The sequence below is a fragment of the Cucurbita pepo genome, chromosome 15, assembly GCF_057944985.1.
Source record: "Cucurbita pepo subsp. pepo isolate OVF chromosome 15, ASM5794498v1, whole genome shotgun sequence".
Lineage (NCBI taxonomy): Eukaryota > Viridiplantae > Streptophyta > Magnoliopsida > Cucurbitales > Cucurbitaceae > Cucurbita > Cucurbita pepo.
This window is the reverse complement of record NC_141812.1, coordinates 10,764,063-10,786,942: the sequence shown is the minus strand read 5'-3', so window position 1 is coordinate 10,786,942 and position 22,880 is coordinate 10,764,063. Positions and strand designations below refer to the sequence as shown.

General features: G+C 38.5%; 4 protein-coding genes across 9 annotated transcripts; 1 reads left to right on the top strand and 3 right to left on the bottom strand.

The window, feature by feature from the left end:
- Positions 1-543: 543 nt before the first annotated feature.
- On the bottom strand, positions 544-9,998 carry LOC111811630 (brefeldin A-inhibited guanine nucleotide-exchange protein 1). The gene is made up of 11 exons (XM_023698569.2): positions 8,709-9,998; positions 7,868-8,185; positions 7,428-7,755; positions 6,167-6,589; positions 5,407-5,699; positions 4,807-5,080; positions 3,898-4,397; positions 3,181-3,502; positions 2,425-2,779; positions 1,585-2,246; positions 544-1,507 (listed from the first exon to the last, which is right to left on the bottom strand). The coding sequence occupies exons 1-11, from the start codon at positions 9,761-9,763 to the stop codon at positions 902-904; spliced, it is 5,136 nt and encodes a 1,711-aa protein (XP_023554337.2). The 5' UTR covers positions 9,764-9,998; the 3' UTR covers positions 544-901.
- A 1,683-nt stretch (positions 9,999-11,681) lies between these two features.
- On the bottom strand, positions 11,682-18,490 carry ERS (glutamate tRNA synthetase). Its single transcript, XM_023698670.2, has 13 exons — positions 18,089-18,490; positions 17,236-17,354; positions 16,847-16,968; positions 16,574-16,756; positions 16,073-16,191; positions 15,896-15,944; positions 15,701-15,802; positions 15,426-15,528; positions 14,765-14,828; positions 14,493-14,607; positions 13,421-13,521; positions 12,339-12,495; positions 11,682-12,213 (listed from the first exon to the last, which is right to left on the bottom strand). Exons 1-13 carry the CDS (start codon positions 18,334-18,336, stop codon positions 11,977-11,979), a joined length of 1,719 nt encoding a protein of 572 aa, XP_023554438.2. The 5' UTR covers positions 18,337-18,490; the 3' UTR covers positions 11,682-11,976.
- Positions 18,491-19,313: 823 nt separating this feature from the next.
- LOC111811790 (pentatricopeptide repeat-containing protein At1g62350) lies at positions 19,314-22,880 on the top strand. 6 transcript variants are annotated; one of them, XM_087118174.1, is made up of 6 exons: positions 19,314-19,703; positions 19,899-20,717; positions 21,020-21,143; positions 21,452-21,594; positions 22,102-22,307; positions 22,405-22,880. In XM_087118174.1, the coding sequence occupies exons 1-2, from the start codon at positions 19,365-19,367 to the stop codon at positions 20,307-20,309; spliced, it is 750 nt and encodes a 249-aa protein (XP_086974300.1). In that variant the 5' UTR covers positions 19,314-19,364; the 3' UTR covers positions 20,310-20,717; positions 21,020-21,143; positions 21,452-21,594; positions 22,102-22,307; positions 22,405-22,880. The 6 variants fall into 6 exon arrangements, with proteins under 6 accessions (XP_086974300.1, XP_086974302.1, XP_023554590.2 ...); XM_087118176.1 differs by having other exon boundaries at positions 21,416-21,594; XM_023698822.2 differs by having other exon boundaries at positions 19,899-20,922; positions 22,161-22,307.
- On the bottom strand, positions 20,865-22,254 carry EXPA20 (expansin A20). Its single transcript, XM_023698817.2, has 3 exons — positions 22,119-22,254; positions 21,367-21,685; positions 20,865-21,283 (listed from the first exon to the last, which is right to left on the bottom strand). The coding sequence occupies exons 1-3, from the start codon at positions 22,249-22,251 to the stop codon at positions 20,980-20,982; spliced, it is 756 nt and encodes a 251-aa protein (XP_023554585.2). The 5' UTR covers positions 22,252-22,254; the 3' UTR covers positions 20,865-20,979.

Genomic DNA, 22,880 nt, shown 5'->3' with positions numbered 1-22,880 from the left:
TGTAATAGCGAAGAGATGATATTGAAAAATTAAATGCATCCATTTCCTACAAACTCCAAAACTACTCACACCAAGTAACCAACTGAAGAGGACTTTCCCTTTCACTTTATAAAGGAATTTACTACAAAACTCTCTTCGTCTTCTTCTCGCTCGCCATCGATCCCAATCGGTTGAAGCTTCAGTGGTGGTCGATGGATGAAGGTGAACGTCGTACTGTTTCTGCTAGCACTCAAATTGTGTATTTTTACTTTTTAGTGTATACGACGACAAAATTATAATATTAATGTCCATATCGATACGAACACTTTAAATCTACTGATAATCGATGTCAATGGATAATGGGTTATCTGTATTCTTTATCTATAAATACAAATAAAAGATTACATGTGAACTTGAACGAGCTAAAAATACAATCGTAAGGAAATATGGAAGCTTGACTCGTATAATTGCTTACTCGGCAAACATATTACACAAATCATTATAAAAACAATGTTAAAGACATATTACTCTCGACTAAAAGATAAGAAATTCAAATACTCAAGAACAATAATTTAAAATGACTCAAATCGTCCTCAACAATGGCGTTTTTATTCGAGGAAAGCCTACATATGGCAACCATATGGGAATTAAATCCCAAAAAAGGATTTAATAAATAAATAAATAAAAAGAAAAAAAAAAGAATTTTCTCTCAAATTTATATTATCAATGCTAGCACATACATCTTCTCTCCACTAGGCAAAATTTTTGGGACTTGGCATATTCTACAAAAAAATGTGGCTGGCTCAAACCTTAAAGCCACCTAGTTATATTATATATATATATATATATATATATATATATATATATATATATATATAATGATTTACAAAGGAATGCTAAAGAATGTGTATATATAATCTTATTATTGCATGATTATTGGGCCTATACATGATTGAAATATGCTGCTCAAAACAATCTGAACTTCTCCAGAGCTATGTTCACTCCTTATAAGCTCTACCAACAATGGAAAAAGTTGTGGAGCATACCTTTTAAATAGATCCCTTTCGAACCCGCTTAGAACCCGTAATGCTGAGGCGACTAGAGACGTTCGAGCAGCCAGTTCATCCTTCCTTGCTGGACCCAAAGGAAGAATCCAATGTGGCACGGCCGGGTTGGTTTCTTTCGGTTGACCTGGCATCTCGGTGCACTTTAAGTAAATATGTAAAATTTCTTCACATAATGTGATGAGTTTGGATTCAATAAGAGTTGAATCGGTTAGTAAGCGGTTTTTCGCGAGCATACTCTCGAGAAAGTTGAGGTGGCTCTGATAAGTTTCGTTTTCGAAGTGAACCACGGGTGGGTCGGATATGTCGAGGATGGAGCATACTTTCTGTAGCTTCTTTTGAAGGATCGTGTCGGAATTCAGTTTCTGGGCGTGTGCGGAAATGGAAGAAAAGATGTCTAGAATGATGGAAATGTTGTCTGATGAGAATGGTTGGGTATGGTTCTTGTAGAGATCAGTAACGACCTGAACAAACAAAGGGGAAAAGTGTTATATATTCTACAAATAATAGAACTTTTCTGAGACATGAGAAGGAAGCAAACCTGTAAGAAGAGGAGTTGCATTGAGATATGACTCTTCATTCTCGAAACAATGTAGGTGGCCGTTTGCAGATCATCGTCATCGAGACCATCGGTTGAAAGACCTGGATCTGAAGCGACATCGACATCATTAGAAGATCGAGAGATCCCGGGAACATTAACGTCATCCATGGTTCTCAGGACCTTGATAAATCCAGGCACAGATAATGTGGCCACTTCCTTCATAGCAAGAAAAATCTCTCTCCATTCCTTTTCAGTAAGCCTATTAGCCAAGTCACCTACCAAACGCATCAACGCAGCGACGCCCGTGCTGGCAGGACCCTTGATCGGATTACTAATGAGTCCGGTCAGAATCCTCACCACGCCGGGCAGTTGAGACCTTATTACACTGAAAAAACTAATGAACAGATCTACTAAACAATCAGCCGCCACTTGACAGGTACTAGAATCCCAGGTACTTCCTTCTGAATGTTCATCATGTTCATTCCTGTCCACTTCTTTCTTCTCATGCAAAGAATTGAATATGGGGAAAACTACGGTATTGGAAACACCAACCCAAAATTGACGTGAGAAAAGATGACCATGATCCTTCAGGATATTAAAAAGTACTTCCAAGGAACTTTTCCTGATTGGTGATCTAGGATCGGATGTTAACTTTGATAGCCCTGAAAGGATAATGGGAAAGTATTATATAGAAAACGTGGAAGTCTTAACAGGTATAGAAAATTTCATTCATAAAATCTTATCCCCATGACAAAAAGTACACGAAAAATGCATAAAAACGTGAGTTCGTTGAATTATGCATCTCGTCGAGCAAAAATCGAGTTTTAACAGAAGTTGTACCTGCAAGCAGAGGAACCCAATAGGAAGCATAATCATCCTTATCTGGGGGTGTGGGTGTAGGTGTGGGTGCATCAAGAGATTTGGATGAACCATTTTCTCCTACCATCTCATAGCAAACAAGTCCCCCTTCCGCAAGTTTTACGGCACAAAACCGGAGGAATGCAATGGCATTGAGACTTACATCACTGTTAAATCTGCTATTTGTAAAAGTTATCAGACATCGAACACAATCAGTAAATGTTGTAGTTTCAGTTTCAGTTATATAAGGAAAGTATTCTCGAACTATTTTTTCCATGGTTTCAAAAGCCAATAAGACAATGTTCTTCCGCTCATCAGCAGCAGCAGCAGTGAAAACCTGAGACAACAGAGACGACTCTATTACACCCATGGTAAAAAAACATAAAAATAATCATCATTGGGAGGAGAGCCAGTATGATCTTGTTCATGGAATCTACTTAATTTTCCTTGTCTAGAAGCATAATAATATCATATAATATGTTAAAGATTTAACACAAAAGATTAAATCAGTCCGAACCTAATAATTTAAATTTTAAAGTGCTGTAATTTGGATTTTCAGTTCAATTTCATACATTGAATCCCTTCCCTGCTAAAATTAACAGTCAAAAGTGTTGATTAAAAGTGAAGTTGAAGGTAACAAGAGAAGGCGAACTAAAATTTAAGAACAGGAATAGATCTACCGAATGGAATACAAAATATTGTGATACCCAAATTTTATTACTGATGTTCAGAACTTACCATGAAAACACTTTTCCATCCAGATTTCACATTATTGACCCGACTGAGAACCATCTGCGAAATGCATCGAACTATTAATTCCCTAATTTCCGTGGAGTTGCTTTTCTGCATAACGATTACGAAAGGTCGCAGAAATTCATTCTGGAAGTTATAATTTGCAAGCTCCTCACGCTCCAAAAATTTCATGGCGAGCTGTCTCAGTGAGTCCATTACAAATATTGCAACTGACAGATTTTCTGATAAGCCAACTGACACAAAGAAGTCAGAGAGAACATTCCACATGCGAGACCACACCAATCTGATGCGGTTCATGTTGTAATGCCTGCAAGAAACAATGTTGTGTGGTGATTTTCTCATTCCATTTCTAAATATGGACACAACAGAGAGCCTGAAGAGGCGACACGTTATGAAAGTTTGAAGCATTTGCTTAAACTGAGAGATTTTATAGATATAAATTATTTGTCATGGAACCCTATTGTACAATAAATATCATTATATAAATAGTTATTTCAACCTAAAGACAGCAGAGAAGACACATTATGAAAATTTGAAGAATTACCTAAACTGGAAAGATATTATAAATGTCATGGAACCCTGTGATATAATAAAGATAATTATATAAACAATACTTTAAAGCTAAAGATTTCATCACTTTAGGCCATTAAACACCATGCAGATGAAGCAATACAAGGTAAGGAAAAAGAGAAAAGATCTTACGCCACTTCAACTAATTTGGTTAGGCTGAACACACGTGGGTCTGTAGGAGCCTGCAACTCTGCAATAGCAACTTTGCAAAGGGCCTTTACAAATGCTACAATTGCTTCACCGTTCAAGCTTTGACTATGAGCAAATACGTGGTTCAACTCAAAATTGCCTATTTGATCCAGCAAATTCAAGTTTGAAATTAGGTGGTTAATCTGTTCGGGAGTTACAGGTCCGGGAGAATTCGCTCTAAGTGAGGTGCTGTCGTATGAACCTCCACGAACAACAGCCATAACAGCTGGATTTTGGAGACCTTTTTTCTTCAGAGTTGATAAACCCATCGACTTCAGTGCTTTCTCTTCAGCTTCAATATTTGACGTTGTCAAAAAGGATACATCTGGTGGTGCACCCTCTCCCAATAATTGTAAATTCTCAATTCTAGAGAGACATGTAAATATGTGCTCCCATGCCTCTTGAAGAAAATCACCATCCTCTATGGCAATCGATATTATAGCCTGCACGTATGCATTGATTCAGAGAAGAAAAGAAATTACTTTTTGAGAACAAAAAAGAAAAAAAAAAACACCCTCACTGACTCACAATAATTGACCATACAACAAAATTTTAAAAACCAGACTATGTAGATAGCTGTTCACGTATTATTTAACATGATTTGACAAAAATAAATGGATCCATAAATTATTGTCCTGCCTTCTAGCCCTTATAAGAAGGCTTATTCCTTAACATAGTGTTCGCACATAGGACCTGATTTGATAAGCATATGCATCAAAGCAGTGGAAAAACGGGCATCTGTTTTATAGACTAATCTCAATTCATTTGGGCAATATAGAAAATCACCCTTCATGGGACAACCTTTTAAGAGGAAAAAATTGTTTTCTGATTTAATGATGAGAATACGCATACCTTCACAGCTTCAACATTTTTTTGTTTCATATCTGCAGCACAATGAAGATAGGTAAACTTAGCCATGGACGTCACGAAAGCATCCCGTTGAGTCTGCAAGCCCATGACAGCTGTGACATGCACAGCATGCCGAAAGCCTAATAAGCACTGAGAAGTAGCAACATTATCATCGCTTTGGTCAAGAGTCACACTAAATGCCGCCAACATAGGACCCCAGCAGACTTCCGCCATAAACCTCAATATTGTTATATCAGTCACAGCGTGATAAACAGATCTGCAAATGTAGATAAAATAAGTCCCATTTTTTTATAACAAGAGTAAACTCCTAATCTTTTAGGTGCACCAACCAAATAAAATACTCCATTGACAAATATAGATGATTCAATACAACATATACAAGGCAATCTGATTATCCACAACAAACTAACAGAAAGTAAGAGCAAGAACGAAGACATACTACTCTTTATAGTATAGATAGAAGCAATCATGAACCAGAAGAGCTTTGCACCTTCAAATTACAATGGAAAACAATTGAGGTAAAGAAACTCAGTTTCTCACTAGCAGATTAAATATTAACTAAGATTTCATTTCATAGCTTACTCAGATTTTCCAGACTTCGCCTTAAACTGCTCCTGTATGTGCTTTATAAGAAGCCCATTGGCGCCAACGGCTTTCTCTTCTGTCTGCTTCCAAGAAACTAAATTGAGTATACCATCGAAGCCCAAAAGTTTGTTGATGCTAGTTGCCTGCTTACTTTGTGAAGCTGAAGAATCAGAATTCATCTTAATTTCATGCCTAACAATCTGATCATAGAGAGTACCAAGATACTCATCAGGTAAATCCTTGCCATCATCAATTCCTCGATTATTTCGGATAAAATCAGCTTTTGTCATCTGAATATCCAACACCAAAGCACATTGCACAATAGAAGTCAGAAAAATATTGAAGTACAGTAAAATTTAAAAAAAAAAATACAACTCAAACTTCTTATATCAATGTGTAAAGAAGACTTAAGAATAAAAACTAACAGTATATGTAAATGTTTTCAGAAATAGTTATATGCATTCACCAGTCACCACACAAGGAAAAATATCTCCAGAAATCAAATTTTATAAACCTTATTCATGCATTAAGTCTGACAATATTACTTCCATGAAATCCATCCCTGGACAACTTCACCATCCAATATTCTGACCTCTTAGACAAGTCAAAGAGATTATATGAAAGCTCCACAGTAGGAATTAATAAAAAAGACAAATAGGTTATAGATCAGGGTCATCGAAGTAACCTAAATATCATCTAGCGTTACAAGCAGCCTGTTAAACCAATATGCAATCAAATGAATAAGTTAGAACCAAACCTTTTCTTTCACCATGTTATTATGAGCATCCGTGTTCAGCATAATTACAGAATAAGCAAGAACATAAGCAGTATCTGCACTTGTGAATGAACCAGGGTTACATTTACAGTACCGCTCAGCAAACTTCTCCATGATGCGGTCAATCTTTTGTGCCTCTCCTGGCAACCTGAAGCCTCGCAGGAAAAACCTTATTGCTTCGCCAAAGTTCATCGCATTAAAATTAAAGGCATCAACGTAAGCATGCATAACTTTCAAAGGGAATTCCTCCCTTTCACCCAAATAATCCCCAATGACTGTTTCATTCAGGCCGTTGGTATTCTTGAGAAAAGAAGCCACCTCTTCAGGAGAACCACCAACTTTTTTTGTGCTAATTAGAAACTCAATACCCCTGGAAGGTTTCCTATTGAACAGCGAAATACCTTTCTGAACATAAATCAGGAAAATTGTCAGAAGAATGTGCTTCAGGCTAATTACATCCAAGTTGAAATTTGGTGAAATTACCAGACAAGATCTGAGGAAATTGTCAATGCAAGTAATAGCAACAATTAGTAAAGAATAAAATGTGAAAAACAAGTAGGATTAACCAGATGACAAGTCAAGAAGGAAAGGCAAATACCAAGAAGTAAAGTGCTTTTTAATTGGCCAAAATGATATTGTAAACAGATTAACCTTCCTCCCTCCAAAAACTCCAAAATAATCACGCGATAAGAGCCCTTACTATTAGAAAGTAACTGAACCTAAGCAAGAGCATCATCTACCCTTCTCTTCCTCAAGAACAACTCCCCCTTACTTTGGAGACAATGGAAGAAATGCAATCTATAACCCAGGCCAGAGTTCCCAACTGTAAACTCACTCTAGAGGATGTCTTATCTCCCTTCCTCTTTTGTTAGTTTCTCCTTACTCATAAAATAGTTAGTCACCCAGAAAGAAAGAAACAAATAAGTAAACAAATAAAACCATCAACAATAACAACTTTCATCTCCAGTATCTTCAACAACTCAGTCTGATCTTTTGGCTTTCACCTTAACTTGGCTCTCTTTATAGCTTTCTATTGGTGTAATTCTCCGTTCTCTAATTATAGCCTCTAATCATCTTTTCTTCCACTACCTCACCAAAGAAAAAAAAAACATTCCAATGAAATGCCATCATAGGATTTATCCATTTTGTCCTAACTTGAGCCTTTAGACTGCTAGAACAGGGGCCACCACTAGTCACCCACATAAATAAAATGTAACAACTAGAGATTAAGTAATGCTCAAACCTGGAGTTCGATTTTGTAAGCTCTTCGTTGCTCAAGTGTCGCAGCATCTGAGAACTCAGAATTTCCATCTGATTGAAGCTCAGGGTCAACAGCAGCTGTTTCTTCCCCACTTAAAGGATTCTCGGGAGAAGCATCGTTCTCAGAAGTCTTGAGAAAATATGTATCATCTAGCTTCAATTGTTGGTCCATCCAAGTTCCCATTGATTTAATGATGCTTACTAAACACTTAACAGATTCAAGCCTAAATGAGACATCCTGTGCTGGAGACAATGTTGTGGTTGAACCAGAAGGTGGTCCAAGAGCAGTTTTCAAAAGGCCATTCACCATCCTGCACGTGTCAATGGGGTATAAAGTTAACATAAAAATAACAACGCCAAACAATTTGTATCGAGTCAAACAAAATAAATATGTGAAACTAAAGATATATACAAGAGCAGTACCTCTCGAAAATATTTGGGGAATCAACATCGCAATCGTAGTTGACAAAAATATCGACCATAATCTGTGAATCTTGAGATATCTTATCCAACAAATTAAGCGCGGTCATTTTCTGCAAGAAACTAGGCTGAAGTACATTCTCAAGCACTCGGAGGATAAGCATGGAAAAAAAGATACCAATTTCTGCTTTCAATCCTGATCTAAATTTTGTCAACAAGCTCGTAAAAATAGAACATTGAAGCTGGAAGATGGCCATCACCGACAGGGCACTGTTTTTTAATAATGATAAACAGAGAAATTGCTTGATAGAATTGAGAAACCTGAAACCAGTAGTGACAGAATCTGTCACAGTTTATCCAATCAACAATAGCTTACTACACAGTACTTGGACAAACTAAGAAGTTCATTTTGAAGTAACGTCCTGATTGCGATGTCTTAGACACAAGGATTTTTTTTCTTTTTCTTTTCGTAACTATAGCCTAGCTCAAATCCTCCATATTTGAGAGGTTGTGTCGTTATAGCTTCATTTGGGAGCGGGGCTCCATGCCCCGTGCTTTTTGTGATTAATGCATCCCAGTCTCTTATATTAAAAAAAAAGGTTGATTTTGGAATGAGATGGCATATGCCATAAGAAGCTTGAACATGTTCTAGATTTGTCAAAACAAAATAAGAAAATATGCTGACTGCCAATGAAGATACCTAGTTTAATAAGATAACATTACATAATTTAAAGGTAGAAAATTAATTTGGTCAAAATTTTGCAGGAACAGGGAAGTTCAAGGCAGTTCTAAAGATGTGTACAAGAGTATCAGTAAAATGATCAATGGAGAATGAAATGCTTGCCTCTCGTTAGAGCGCCAAACCGGGCCTGCATTACCCATGACCACCTTTAGCAGTTCCAGAGACAATATTTTCCCTCTTAAGAGGATCTGATCATCTGGGTGCTCCGGTGATGAGAATTTCATCGACAATTTACACAAATTCTTAAACAAATGGAATCCATCCAGCCTAATCTTACTACAACCACCTGATTCAGCTCCATCCTCCACTTCTCCTACATCAGATTCACCTTTATTGTCACCTTTCAGTGGCGAAGCATGGCCATTCTGCAATTGTGCCGAAAATGAATAAAGCTTCAAGTCCGCAATCCCTTCGCTAGCATCCATTATCTCGTTAATAAAGTTCTGGCAAAAGTATAAAGAATTGCCTTCATTCAAGTTCTTATCTGTAAATTCCAACAATTCACTCACAGTAATTATTCTCAAAGGAGCATCCATGGAGTTCTCCTCCGCCCTACTGAAAACAATGACCATTATTTGAGCTAGAACGGATTTCGCACAGATCTGATTCGTAACACTTAAACCACCCAGATAGACATTATAACAATTCCGAACAACAGTAACCAGACAATCCCGGCGGATCAATACACAAGGGCATCGAACCGCAGAGAGCAACACTCTGAGAACAGTGAGCTCAATTCCTTCATCACCTAGACCTCCCGACTTGCAAACAGACTCAATGATCTTATACATAATGGATTTGGCACCGGAATTCGCCTCGCCATCCGGCCGCTCGATCTCCCCACAGAAAATACCGCGGGAGAACAATTTGAAGACGCACTCAAGCGTGGGCTCGGAAACCTTGACGTAGGCGGCATCAAGAGCCAAAAGGAGGGGTTGGAGCACAAACTCCGCATCAGCCGGTGAAAGACCAGCAATCGGTGATGCGGGATCAAGAGCAGCCTCCTTAATAGAATCAAGCTTATCGAGAACGGATTTGCAAGAGGAAACAAGGTGAGAATGCTTACGCCAAGCCGCATTCTTAACGATCTTGTCAAGGGAAGGGCCGATCGCACGGCCGCATCTGGACGTGCCACCTAGTGTTTGCGAAATCGACATTGGTGCACGATGAAAGAACACACATCCATTCAGCGAATCATGGTGCGAAATGGATTGGATCAAAGAGAATTACCGGTTTATAGCTTCAATTCAACGGAAGCTAAATCCCTTCATAAGAACTGATTGCTGATTGCTAGTCGATTTTGCATTTCGGGGCCTCGATTTGTTGGCAAGTAGCACACCCTGTCGAAGCCTGTCCCACAAAATCACACAGAAAGAAGAGAGGGAAAGAGAGAGCCGATAATTCCGTTGTCGGAAATTTTTCATTTAAACGAAACCGTTGGGTCGATCTCGCGTGCATCACACGCGCCTGCTTAATTTTAATATTACAATTTTCATTCATTTATATTTTACCCAACCTACTATTATGACCCAATTGAATGAAATTTTAAAATATATGGTATTATATTTAATAAAAACAACGTTAGATTTAAATTTTTGTTAAAAAAAAATGGTGGGTTTCGATCAAATTACTTGATAATTGATTTATGCACTGACCAAACATAAATTCCAAAAAGACATTATAACGGATTTCGCACGATGGATTGGATCAAAGAAAATTACCGGTTATAGCTTCAATTCAACGCCCGAATCGAAGCTGAATCCCTTCATGAGACCTGATTGCTCGTCGATTTTGCATTTCCATCTTTTGCTTGGGGCCTCGATTTGTTGGCAAGTAGCAGACCCTGTGAGTCGAAGCTTGTCCCACAAAATCACACCGAAAGAAGAGGGAGAGAGAGAGAGCCGATAATTCCGTTATCGGAAAGTTTACATCGTAACGAAACCGTTCGGTGCATCACACGCGCTTGCTTAATTTTAATATTAAAATTTTCATTCATTTACATTTTACCGAACCTATTATGACCCAATTGAATGAAATTTTAAAATATATCGTATTATATTTAATAAAAACAATGTTAGATTTAAATTTTTGTTAAAAAAAACGGTGGGTTTTGATCAAATTACTTGATAATTGATTTATGCACTAACCAAACATAAATTCCAAAAGGCATAGTCGATGGACAACAAGTGAATATTCCTGTACTACTCCTTGTTGGTCCCAATGGACGGAAGAGACTAAGTTAGTCAAAAGAGGGCTATCGGTTCAAGGACGCAAGGTGTCCATGTGAAAATTCTTATACTATCCCTTGTTGGTCCCGAGGGACGGAGGAGGGTAGGTTAGTCGAAAGAGGGCTATCAATTTGAGGATGCAAGGTGCCGATGTTTTTTTAGGGTAAAAGGGTAGAGAAAATACCTCAAACCAATGTTCGAGTACCGCTACGACACTGAAGTAACCAATGTTATACTCCCAGGAAAAGCTCGAACGACTTTCAACAAAAGGGTACCTGTACTCGAACCCGACAAAGGTAGAAAGGTAGAGAATACCTAGGACGCGAGACAATTCTCGGCAAAATAGCCTAACTTAGCAAATTTACAAAAAATTTTAAATTATTTTTGTAGAAATTAGTGAGAAAATGGCAAACACAAGAGCAGTACCGCCCTAAATTAAATTGCACAATATAATTATGCGTACAAAAGCAATAAATTAGACCAATCAAATTACCTAACTAATATGGACGTTATAAAAATATAGAAATCAAAATAAACAAGAGCGGAAAGTATATAGACCAAAATGAACCAACGTCAACCAACGTCAAGTACAGAAATCATAGTATTTAAACCGAAAAAACAGCTACTTGCAACGAAAGACAATACATGTTTCGGCTTAACATTGGTTTTTCTTTCGTATAAAACCTAGTTCAACTAATCAGCCAACTCGGGTCGTAAAAAGCTCCAACAAGTGGATGATAAATGTTGGAATCATCTATGTTGGTCTAGAATCTAGATAATTGGATGGTAAAACAGTTATTTTGCAGCGAACCATACAAGTTGAAACGTTAGAATGGATCAAAAAGACTTGAAAAAGACGAACTCGAATCATTCTCAATCGAGCCCTCGGCTATCGTAAAACTGGAACCAGGTTCCAGTGACATGTTTTTTTTACCCTTTTCAAGCTCAATACATACTGGATATTCCAGGCACAAACATCAGCAGAAACACAGGCAACAGGCAACTGAAAACAGGATGCTACCTTACAAAATACAGATTACGCCTCATCTGTTGGTTATTTCTCATAACTACGATAACAAAAAGTTAGAAACTATTTGGACACATTTCAATGAAAAGCCGATCAAAACTGTAAAAGAGTAACTTCAGTTCGGGACCGACGCAGGGGCAGATGACTCGAAAAGGGGGCTATCCTGGGTCACTGAATCCCAGTCAATTTGTCTAAGAATTTCAAACCTGTCATTAAGTGTCACGAACCTGACTTGAGGAGCAACGACACCGGACGATCCCGCTTTATGGAGTAAGACCATGCTGGCCCCCATATCAGGGCCATGAATTTTCCCAGTGAGTAACAACCGTAGTGGCATGAAAAGTGATTTTCCCTGCCATTTGTGGTAAAATTAGGAAGAGGTGATTCTGATTTTTCTACTGAGTAGTAAATAATATGAAGAAGATGTGTAAGGAAGTGAGAACTCAAATTATAAAGAGCCAGTGAATTGAAAATTACCTTGCGTTTTAATGATTTACCAAAAGTTTTCACCCACTTCTGCCAGCCAGAAGGGCCTTCTTCAAGCGCACTGAGGATTTCGCCACTATCATATGCAGCTATGAGGCTGGCTGAGAATTCAGAAAGCTTATCTTCTACAAGAGGCTTAGCTTCGGAACTGCAGGCATTAGGAGAGTTTTCAACCATCCATAATTTAAAGAAATTGAAGATATCAAGTAACGACGTCCCAAGTCCACCACTTTGGCCCGTTACGTATCGCCGTCAGCCTCACGGTTCTAAAATGCGTGTGCTAGGGAGAAGTTTCCACACCCTTACAAGGAATGTTTCGTTCCCCTCTCCAACCAGTGTAGGATCTCACAATCCACCCTCCTTAGAGGCCCAGCATCCTCGCTAGCACACCACCCGGTGTCTGACTTTGATACCATTTGTAACAGCCCAAGCCCACCGCTAAAAAATATTGTCCGCTTTGGCCTGTTACGTATCGTCGTCAGCCTCACGGTTTTAAAACGTGTTTGCTAGGAAGAGGTTTCCACCCCTTACAAGGAATGCTTCGTTCTTATCTCCAACCGATGTGGGATCTCACAATCCACCCCTCTTGGGGGCAGCGTCCTCACTGGCACACCACCCGATGTCTAGCTCTGATATCATCTATAATAGTCCAAGCCCACCGCTAAAAAATATTGTCCATTTTGGCCCGTTACATATCGCTGTCAGCCTCACGCTTTTAAAACGCGTCTACTAGGGAGAGGTTTCCACACCTTTACAAGGAATGCTTCGTTCTCCTCTTCAACCGATGTGGGATCTCACAATCCATCCCCTTTGGGGCCCAGCATCCTCGCTGGCACACTACCCAGTGTCTGGCTCTGATACCATTTGTAACAGTCCAAGCCCACCGCTAGAAAATATTGTCCGTTTTGGCTCGTTACGTATCGCTGTCAGCCTCACGGTTTTAAAACACGTCTACTACGGAGAGGTTTCAACACCCTTAGCAGAACTCAAATCAACTTCACCAACTTTGTAGTCTTACTTTGCAAAAAACAATATCATGGTAGTAACAACAATATGCATGAAATTCAACATACCTTGCCAGCGTAGTGTGCAGAGGATAGGACAGAAGGTTTGAGAGCGCCTTGTCAGCATCAGTTACCAAATCAATTGCATCTTTTAGCAGCTGAACTGATTCCTATATATAAAATTACATAACTCCCCGTGCAATGATTTCATGATTGTAGCACACATTATGAAAGGAAAAATGCATTGTTATATTCAAATTAACAAAGCATCATTGCCGCACAGAAAAATAAAACATATTGAAGCGACCAGCGGTGTGACATAAGGAGATGGTTATTCCACCATAGTTCTTTACTGATAAGATATAATACTATTATAAAGTTACATATAAAGATTCACATGCAAGTTAAGGAGCCAGGAAGCATGATGAACGGCTCTGCTGCAATGGATGGCAGAGGGTCCGTAGTACCCAAAGTACTGGAGTCATTCTGTAGCCGGGAAGGGGCCTAGAAATGCTTACTACTACACAAAACTACACTTGGCTCTACACATTTACAAAGCTAACCCCGGTCTAGTCCCTGGCAGAGATAAGGAAGGGGGCTTGAATCCTTATTCCTTATCCCCATCTTCGCCCAGGCTAACGTTGAGGGCAAAGCGGTATCAATTTAGTAAACTTGAAATTTTCCTCTATCCCTTTAAGTTTAGGTGGCTTGGGAGTAGGAAGTCTCACAGAAACATTCCTCCTTATTCTAAGCAGGGCCGGCTTATTCTCAAGAGACAAAAGCATCAAGGTACAAGATCACTGTCAGCTAAAAAGGACAGACATGGATAAGAGACACAACAAAACACGGACACAGCGACATGTCAATTTCTTAAAGCTTCGTACTTCTCATAGTAAGTCTAAGGTATGGAAAAAGATTTGAATTTAGCAAGATAAAGCGCTTCGAGTCGCCATAGTCACTCTTTCCTAGACCTTCAGCTCCTAAAATTCTCCTGTTTCTATGTCAACTGAAGTCCTTTTCTGTAAGCTCCTTTCATCCTTGGTGGACACTTTATTTACTCTTTTTATGTGATCGTTCTTTTATGTTTACTAATATTTTCAGTTTCATATCCAAAAGTAGTTCCTACACAATAGCCTCTTACCTCAATAAATGGCCCCTCTGATTCTGTCAGGACACCCGTGCTCTTCCAGCGCTCACCAATAAGCTTGGTCAATTCCTCAGATGGAAGGGCTCTCAAATGCTGACCATTCATCCACCTAGTTGTCACGAACAGCAAACATATTAGCTAAGAACAATTACAAATTCAAATTGACAAACAAATAAAATTTTAGTTACATTGTTAAAATTGAACTGCAGGGACGTGCTTCTAAGAGCAAGAAAAATTGTACCCACTTACAGTCAAATCATTCTTACCTTAACTTGGTAGAATCAAAAACAGCACCACTTCTGTTTACACGGCTAATTGAAAACTTTTCCACTGTCAGTCCAAGAAGACAGCCAAAGGGTAATTCAGAAACAAACTTTAAAAATCGTTAGAATAAAGACCGGAAAAGAGTAAAAAATGTTGGATGATGAAAGTCCCACATCGACTAATTATCATGGGTTTATAATCAAAGAATACTCTCTCCATTGGCGTGAGGGCTTTTGGGAAGCCCAAAGCAAAGCCATGAGAATTTATACTCAAAGTGGACAATATCATACCATTGTGGAGATCAGTTCACCTAACATAGTATCAGAGTCATGCCCTAAACTTAGTCGTGCCAATAGATTGGTAAATCCTCAAATGTCAAACAAAGGACTCCAAAAGAAAAAGGAGTCGAGCCTCGATTAAGGGAGGCGTACTTTGTTCGAGGGGAGGTGTTGGATGATGAAAGTCCAATATCGACTAATTTAGGGAATGATCATGGGTTTATAATCAAAGAACACTCTCTCCATTGGTATGAGGCCTTTTGGGGAAGCCCAAAGCAAAGCCATGAGAGCTTATGCTCAAAGTGGACAATATCATACCATTATGGAGAGTCGTGTTCATCTAACAAAAAGAATCAATAATAGAACCACAGATAGAATCACAAACCAAGTTGTTCGAGAGTAAAAAACTCGTTCTCGGTACCATCCCCCCAACCTAATAGAGCCAAGTAGTTAACCATAGCCTCGGGTAGATATCCCATCTCCCTGAACTGCAAAGCAGAATTTACAGAGATCAGGCGGTATTTATTTCTAATTTAAATTTGCATATCACACTTAAATAAGAGCTTTAAGAAAAACATTGGAATATACTAATAGACATAATATATCACAGAATATACAAGCTTTTACCAATGGCATAAGACTTATACAACCAAGGATTACCTGACCAACTGATGTTGCACCATGTCGTTTTGACAGTTTACTACGATCAGGTGCAAGAATTAAGGAAACGTGTGCAAAGTAAGGCATTGGGAAACCAAGAGCCTGTAACATGAGGATTTATTGACGAGGGAAATCGAAGTCCTTTGATTAGCATCTGATATAGGATACCTGAAGGGAAAAGGGATGTGCGATTACCTTATATATCAGCGCCTGCCTAAGAGTGTTTGGTAAATGCTCCTCTGCCCTGAAATGAAAATAATTAGAAAATTAGTTAACATATTCAACGTAACGGAAATTCAACAAGCGGAACGTACTATTCAAGGAGAGAATAAATGGAACAGCAAGTTCATATACGGAGGATCAGGTTATTACCTTATGACATGTGAGATAGCCATGGTAGCATCATCAACAGTGACACAAAAATTATAGACAGGTTGCCCATTGCTCCTCATAATTACAAAATCTCCAAGTGTATTCAAGTTCCAGCTAACCTTCATGACACTAGCAAACAAAGTTAACAACAAGATACAACATAATTTTGATTAATGGGGTTGAGTGAGTAATCATTATTAATTGTGGAGTTGATTTGTAGCTCTTCAAATCCTCTGTCCTATGTCAATGTGTGTCAAACAAAAGAACCCCACAGAAGAAACGATACAACCTCTCATTTTTCGTTTCCTTTTAGTTGTTTCGAGAAATATATCGATCAATTCCGATTTATTCTTTTTCTGTTGATTATTTTCAAATCGAGATGTATTCAAGACAAGCGATGCCACCAGGGCAGGGCAGGGCAGGAATCAGCTATAGAGAACATGCAGTCTGGAGTCGACAAACTATATAGGCAAGATAACAAAAGATAGGTGGAGAGCTTACTTCCCCTCGGATGAGATCATTGATTTTCAAACTCCCTTCTTGAGGCACGCGAAATCGATACGTGTAAGGGGTACCCTTTTCCAATTCTTCCTGTGCTTCTTCATCAGTAGCAGTGGCCCACTTTCCCATGTATACAGGTGGAAGTTGCCTCAGCTTTGCGACCTCCTTCATTTTTTCTAGTTCCTGAAGAGAACGACAGTAACATTGCTTAAGTTATCAGAACTTCAAGATCGATAAAACATAAAACATATCATATATGATAGTTCTGATTACCTCGTTTGAACAAAAACATCGATATACTTGACCGGATTCTAAAAGCTTCTCCGCATACTGTTTGTATAACGTATTTCTTTCTGATTGTCGGTAAGGACCGTAATCTCCTCCAGCACTTGGACCTGCATATGGTGAATCTCAGAAACTAATAATAATGATGAAGTAAAGAGCTCCATTCTTACTTCTTCGAAGAACATAACATCAAAAATATAACTACGCATTCAGGAATGCTCTAAAAATTGTATACTGACTCAAGCATTATGATACTAAGTCGAATGAACCGATGCCAATACATTAAGACAAACAACATTAAATGCATAAACTAGAATTGAGACGAAGCAAATACTCCAAAATTAACGCATGACTTAAAGCTGGAAGAACATAAACACCTTCATCCCAATCAAGACCAAGCCATGAAAGATCTTTCAACACGGCCTCCTCAGATTGTCGAGTGGACCTTTCCAAGTCAGTATCTTCAATTCTCAGAACAAACTTTCCACCATTGGCCCTGAGACATCGAGTTCGTAAGTACGAAACAAAACAATGATAAACAAGTAAAATGGAACTTGGACAAAAATGTTAGGAATCACGGATCTCCACAATGGTATGATATTGTCCAGTTTGAGCATAAGCTCTCGTGGCTTTACTTTGGGCTTCCCCAAAAGACCTCATACCAATGGATGTGTATTCCTTACTTATAAACTCATGATCATTCCCTAAATTAGCCAATGTGGGACTCCCTCCCAACAATCCTCAACAATCTTCCCCTCGAACAAAGTACGCCATAGAGTCTCCCCTGAGATCTATGTAGCCATCGAACAGCCTACCCTTAATCGAGTCTCGACTTTTTTCTCAAGCGCCCTCGAACAAAGTACACCCTTTGTTCAACACATGAGTCACTTTTGACTACACCTTCGAGGCTAGCAATTTCTTTGCTCCACACTCGAGTATTCTATTGACATTGCTAAATTAAGGGCATGACTTATATACCATGTTAGGAATTACGAATCTCCACAATGGTATGATATTGTCCACTTTGAACAATAGCTCTCATGGGTTTCCCCAAAATGCCTCGTACCAATGGAGATGTATTCCTTACTTATAAACTCATGTTCATTTCCTAAGCGAATGACTCCCTCCCAACAATCCTCAACCTACCGATAACCAAAACCAAGCGCAATGATCACTGAAAACCTAATTAAACAACGAATAGAAGCAAAAGGAAGAGTCAATAAAACAAACCTAGCAAACAAGTAATTGAAGAGCGCAGTTCTTGCTCCACCAACATGAAGATTTCCAGTAGGCGAAGGAGCAAAACGGACTCTAACTTCTCCATCGACCTTATCCACGGACGCCGACACCGAAAAACTCCTTCGAAATTTAGGGAAGCATCTCTCCGCAAAATACAAGTTTGAGTGATGCAGAATTGGAGGATTCAGCATCGGGAAGGCCCTAATCCTCACCCATGGCGTCCCTACTATAGTCGCCATCCGCCGCCGTCCGCAGAGCTTCTGAGGTCCGACGCCGACGGTCGTTTACCGGCAAATGGTTTAAGGATAACGAACTGCAGCTGATACAGCTAAAGCGATTCAGCTGGCTTTCTCATTTCTTACCGTACACGATTACGCTATATGAACTGAGCCCACCAAAATTATCATAATAATATATATATATATATATATATATATTTTTTTTTTTTTTTTTTTAATTTTTACAAAGGTTAAGTTAATTTTTCAACTTTAAAATATATTTCTTTTTATTTTAAAATTTTAGTCCAAATAAATAATTAATGTAATAGATAAAAACTCAAATATAATACACAATTATTTTTTTTGTGCGGGATTAAATATTTAATTTGAGATAAAAACATGTAAAGTTCAGTGTCATTAGTCGTTTCAATTTTCATCTCCATTAAAATTTTCATTTATTTTTGTGGGGATTAGAGCGGGTCGTGGGAGATTTGTGAGAGTCGGAGGCAACTACAAGGATAGAGACGAACAATATATTCCCGTCTTCGACCCCGTTTAGCTAACAATAAATCTCTCTCTTTGTTTCTTCTCCATTTTCGTCCCGTTTGGATAGGTCCCCACGAGTTCAATAAACATGTCTATTGTGTCATTCATGAATATATCAGATGTTTTTTTTATTAAATTAATAAAAATATTCATTTTATTTGAAATATATAAATAAATGTTTAATATTTATTTCAAAAATACTTTTCAATTTATAATTTTTTATTAATAACATTCCATTTTAAAAAAATAAAATAAAAATATTAAAATTTAAAAGTAATATTAACCCCTTTAAAAAAAATTAATTTTTTTATTGATTGCAATAATATTTTTGTTATTTTTTATTTTTAAATTTAAGGGTAATTTTGAGATTTTACACCATAATAATTTAGGTTTTTTTTTTTTTAATTTAAAAAATATATAATAACCACAAACCGATTAAAGACAGAAAATTCGTCGATGAACAAGTAGGCGGGAGGGACTACGCGGGAGAGAGATATTGAAGGATGAGTTTCTTAGCAACTACTCCGTCGCCGACGATTCTCAGTCCGCCGTACACGTTACTGGGCTCCGGCGGGAAAGTATCCTATCTGCGACTAGGCAGGGTGGAGGGATATCGGCGAGTGACAATGAGAGGCGGAAGTGAAAACCGGAAGCCGTTGCAGAAGGGGAGGAACCTCAGCATCGAAGCAATTCAAGCGGTACAGTCGTTGAAGCGAGCTAAGAAAGATTTACAACAATTGGACCGAGTGTATGATTCTAAAATTAGACGCTTATTGAAGTTCGATATGATGGCTGTCCTTCGCGAGCTCCTTCGCCAGAACGAGTGTTCTTTGGCTCTTAAGGTGATGCCTCTGCACTCGACTTCTTTGTTTATTTGTACATTTGAATGATTAGTAATCGGAAGTATTCGATCATGATAGTTGTCGATATTTAGAGGTATCAACAGCAATGGCGAGATATAGATTTTTGTCTTCTGTAATTCGTTCGATATTCTTTGCTGATAGTCTGTATTACTACTTTCCATTTCTGAGTGTTAGGTTTTTGAAGATGTTAGAAAGGAGGACTGGTACAAGCCTCAGGTTTCTCTGTATGCTGATATTGTTTCAGTATTGGCTAGCAATGGATTGTTCGAACAAGTACAAATAATTCATTCGTACTTAAAAGCAGAAACTGACCTAGCACCTGAAATTGAGGGGTTCAACAATCTTCTGAAGGCTTTGGTTAGTTATAATCTAGGTGAACTTGCAATGGAGTCGTATTACTTGATGAAAGAAGTAGGTTGTGAGCCAGATAAGACTTCTTTCAGGATTGTCATAAAAGGATTGGAATCAACGACAGAATCAGTTGATTTAAGAACTGTGAAGAAGGATGCACAAGAGCTTTATGGTGAATCACTTGAGTTTCTAGAGGAAGAAGATGAAGCAGCTACCGGCATATCGACGCACTGAGCTGCGGATGAACTTGTGGCGAGAAAGATGGCATGTTTATGCTTCCTTGGAAGAAACCTGAAAATTCTAAGAAACTTTCATTGGATATGAACTTTAATTGTATACCGGCTTAAGTCAACCCGGGCTTAGCAGAGGAAATCTGTGATAACTTTTACGGTTATGTTGGATCTCATGAGTATTGGATGAATTGAAATCGGTTTACAGTTTACTCTCTTCTCCATGTTAATGCTTCGGTTTCTCAAGCTTCTGGAATCCAAAACCTCCCCTGATTAGCAGTGTCACTAATCTATGCAGATAAGAGCTGATCATCTTGCAACATACTTCAGCCACTCTGTTGCAAGCATGAGAAGTTCATCTAAGTCTACTCAAGACAGAAATAGAAGAGAACAATCTGAAGTATAATGCAAGGTGGTTGTTACATGATTTCTTTTTCGTTCCAAAAGTACCGAATTATACGTAGTAGAACACATAAGGTACAAACCCGGTTCGGGATTGCTGCGTATTTCTGTAGAAACATATATAGTAAGATGAAAAATTATGTGGGCTTTACGCCCAGACTGCTAATATTGTGCAGTTTGACTCTGATATGATGATCTCGAGGTTTAACATGCCGGTATCCTTATGTTCAAGTTTCTAGTTTCGATTTAGATTCCTTAATTACATAACGATTTCAAAATTGTTTTCCTTCAAATGTCTGCCCAAACTGCCAGTTTGCAGGTGCAACGCTGTAGGAAGTAAGTGTTCTTCCACTGCTAGAGGTAACTTCGAACGAGAGAGGTTGCCCATGAAGATTGACATTGCTTTGCCAGTTCTGTCCCCAGTTCCTTGCAAGTGGTATCCATCCTGTTCTTGATCCTTTTACCTTCACTGCCACTAATTCACCATCCATCCCAACATTAGTAATCAGAACTTGAAAGAAACGAGAATTTCCACTAACCGTGAACCTCAATCCACCGCTTCGATCACACCTCGTCCTACACACATTCAAAACAAGTTTTTTCCCCTTAGCTGAGGATGACAAATCGTTTGAATCTATATGCATTTAGATTGATTCTACCTCCTATATTGAACTGGCACAATATCTGCTTTTTTCTCTGATATTTCAGCAAATGCTGCCTCTGACATCTCAAAATGTTCTTTAGGAAAATTACACCAACCACCATAATCGGAAGATAGGCCGTAATTTGGAGGACAGAAGTCGGTGGCTGTTAGAACGACAGTCGGGCTTCCTTGCAAGCACCACAAGATGTGGTCAACACATCTAAGCTCATAGCAAGCTCCACAGGTACTCCCTCTATTAAACAACATGCTACTCAATCCTGCGCTATATTTTCCATAGCTAATTTTATGCAGATCTCCATATCCACATGCACCTTCTGCAACATTAGTAGGAAAAAAGAGCATTTGAAATACTAATTTCCCTCCCTTTAGGTTACAATATTCCAGACATGACTATCTTGAAAGTGATTATAAAATGGTCAAAAGCACTTTTTTCACTCATAATTCATCTAATATTTGGTTTCTAGGCTTTTGTATGCAATTCTCAGACTATCAAAATTAAGCTTCGGATTGATAGAAGCATGTTTCTAAATGATTTTGAACGTGACAAAAATGATTTTAACTATTTCAAAATCACTCACTAACATGTTCTAAACATTGATTATCGAAGTTATGATTTCCAGTTTCCCCACCTTTTGAAGGTAACCCTTGAACACTCATATTAGAGCTTTTGCAAACCCAGAAAAGCACCATCACCATGTTTAAACACTAATATAATCCTATGAGCTTTCAGACGAAGGAGAAGAGTACCTGTAACAATGGACCCATCTGTTTCTTTGGAGTATGTTGCAGTAGCAGATTTCCACTCTTCATCCTTAGCCGCAAAGAGATTGGGTGTTTGCAGAAGAACCAAGTAGACTACTACAGCTACAAAGGCAGCCATTAAAGAAGAATATAAGGTCTTGAAGAAGCCTGTGCAGTATGTATACCTAAAATGAGGTATATTTCCTTTTGAATTTTTTGTTCCTCCTTTAAGAAAAGCCCCTCCCAGCCTTCTTTTTCATCATTCCCCTAATTTCTCGCTGAAATGAAGCAGGCTTCTCTGATTGCCGGAGCACTGTCCTGAAAATAGAAAAACTTTGACAAATCTCCAATTTTGTAGCCCTTCGTTCACATTGGTGGCGCGTTTAACGAGGCTAAGGAAAAGACACGCACCCTGTTCTTATATCTTCTAGGCCGCCGCCGATAATGGGGGCTCAACGAAGCAAACTTGGAGCCTCCATTTCTGCCATTATCGAGGTAGAACGAAGGGTTTGAGGCTTTATGAAAATGGCGGCGGCAGATACAGAGGCTACAGAGCAGAAAGCCATGGAAGCCAGGTATGTGTTCCTTTGCATTTTAAGATCCATGAATAAAAAGAAGGTTAAGTTAATAAGAACTCAAAAAGTGGCTGTCTTGGTTTTGATTGTTGGACCCGAATGTGTTTTTAAAAGAGTGGCTTTTGGTGGTTTAATGGCTCATCTTTTCATAATAACAAAGGTAGTGGATGTTCCTAAAAAAAAAAAAAAAATA

Coding starts and splice junctions, on each gene's coding strand:
- LOC111811790 (XM_087118174.1), top strand. CDS start 19,365: ATGAGTTTCTTAGCAACTACTCCGTCGCCGACGATTCTCAGTCCGCCG. Junction 19,704..19,898: donor AGTGTTCTTTGGCTCTTAAG/GTGATGCCTCTG, acceptor TCTGAGTGTTAG/GTTTTTGAAGATGTTAGAAA.
- ERS (XM_023698670.2), bottom strand. CDS start 18,336: ATGGCGACTATAGTAGGGACGCCATGGGTGAGGATTAGGGCCTTCCCG. Junction 16,969..17,235: donor TGGTCTTGATTGGGATGAAG/GTGTTTATGTTC, acceptor CACCATATGCAG/GTCCAAGTGCTGGAGGAGAT. Junction 15,529..15,700: donor GTGCAACATCAGTTGGTCAG/GTAATCCTTGGT, acceptor TCTGCTTTGCAG/TTCAGGGAGATGGGATATCT.
- EXPA20 (XM_023698817.2), bottom strand. CDS start 22,251: ATGGCTGCCTTTGTAGCTGTAGTAGTCTACTTGGTTCTTCTGCAAACA. Junction 21,686..22,118: donor AGATGGGTCCATTGTTACAG/GTACTCTTCTCC, acceptor CTAATGTTGCAG/AAGGTGCATGTGGATATGGA. Junction 21,284..21,366: donor GTGCCAGTTCAATATAGGAG/GTAGAATCAATC, acceptor GAATGTGTGTAG/GACGAGGTGTGATCGAAGCG.
- LOC111811630 (XM_023698569.2), bottom strand. CDS start 9,763: ATGTCGATTTCGCAAACACTAGGTGGCACGTCCAGATGCGGCCGTGCG. Junction 8,186..8,708: donor GTTTGGCGCTCTAACGAGAG/GCAAGCATTTCA, acceptor TACTGGTTTCAG/GTTTCTCAATTCTATCAAGC. Junction 2,780..3,180: donor GATGGAAAAGTGTTTTCATG/GTAAGTTCTGAA, acceptor CTGTTGTCTCAG/GTTTTCACTGCTGCTGCTGC.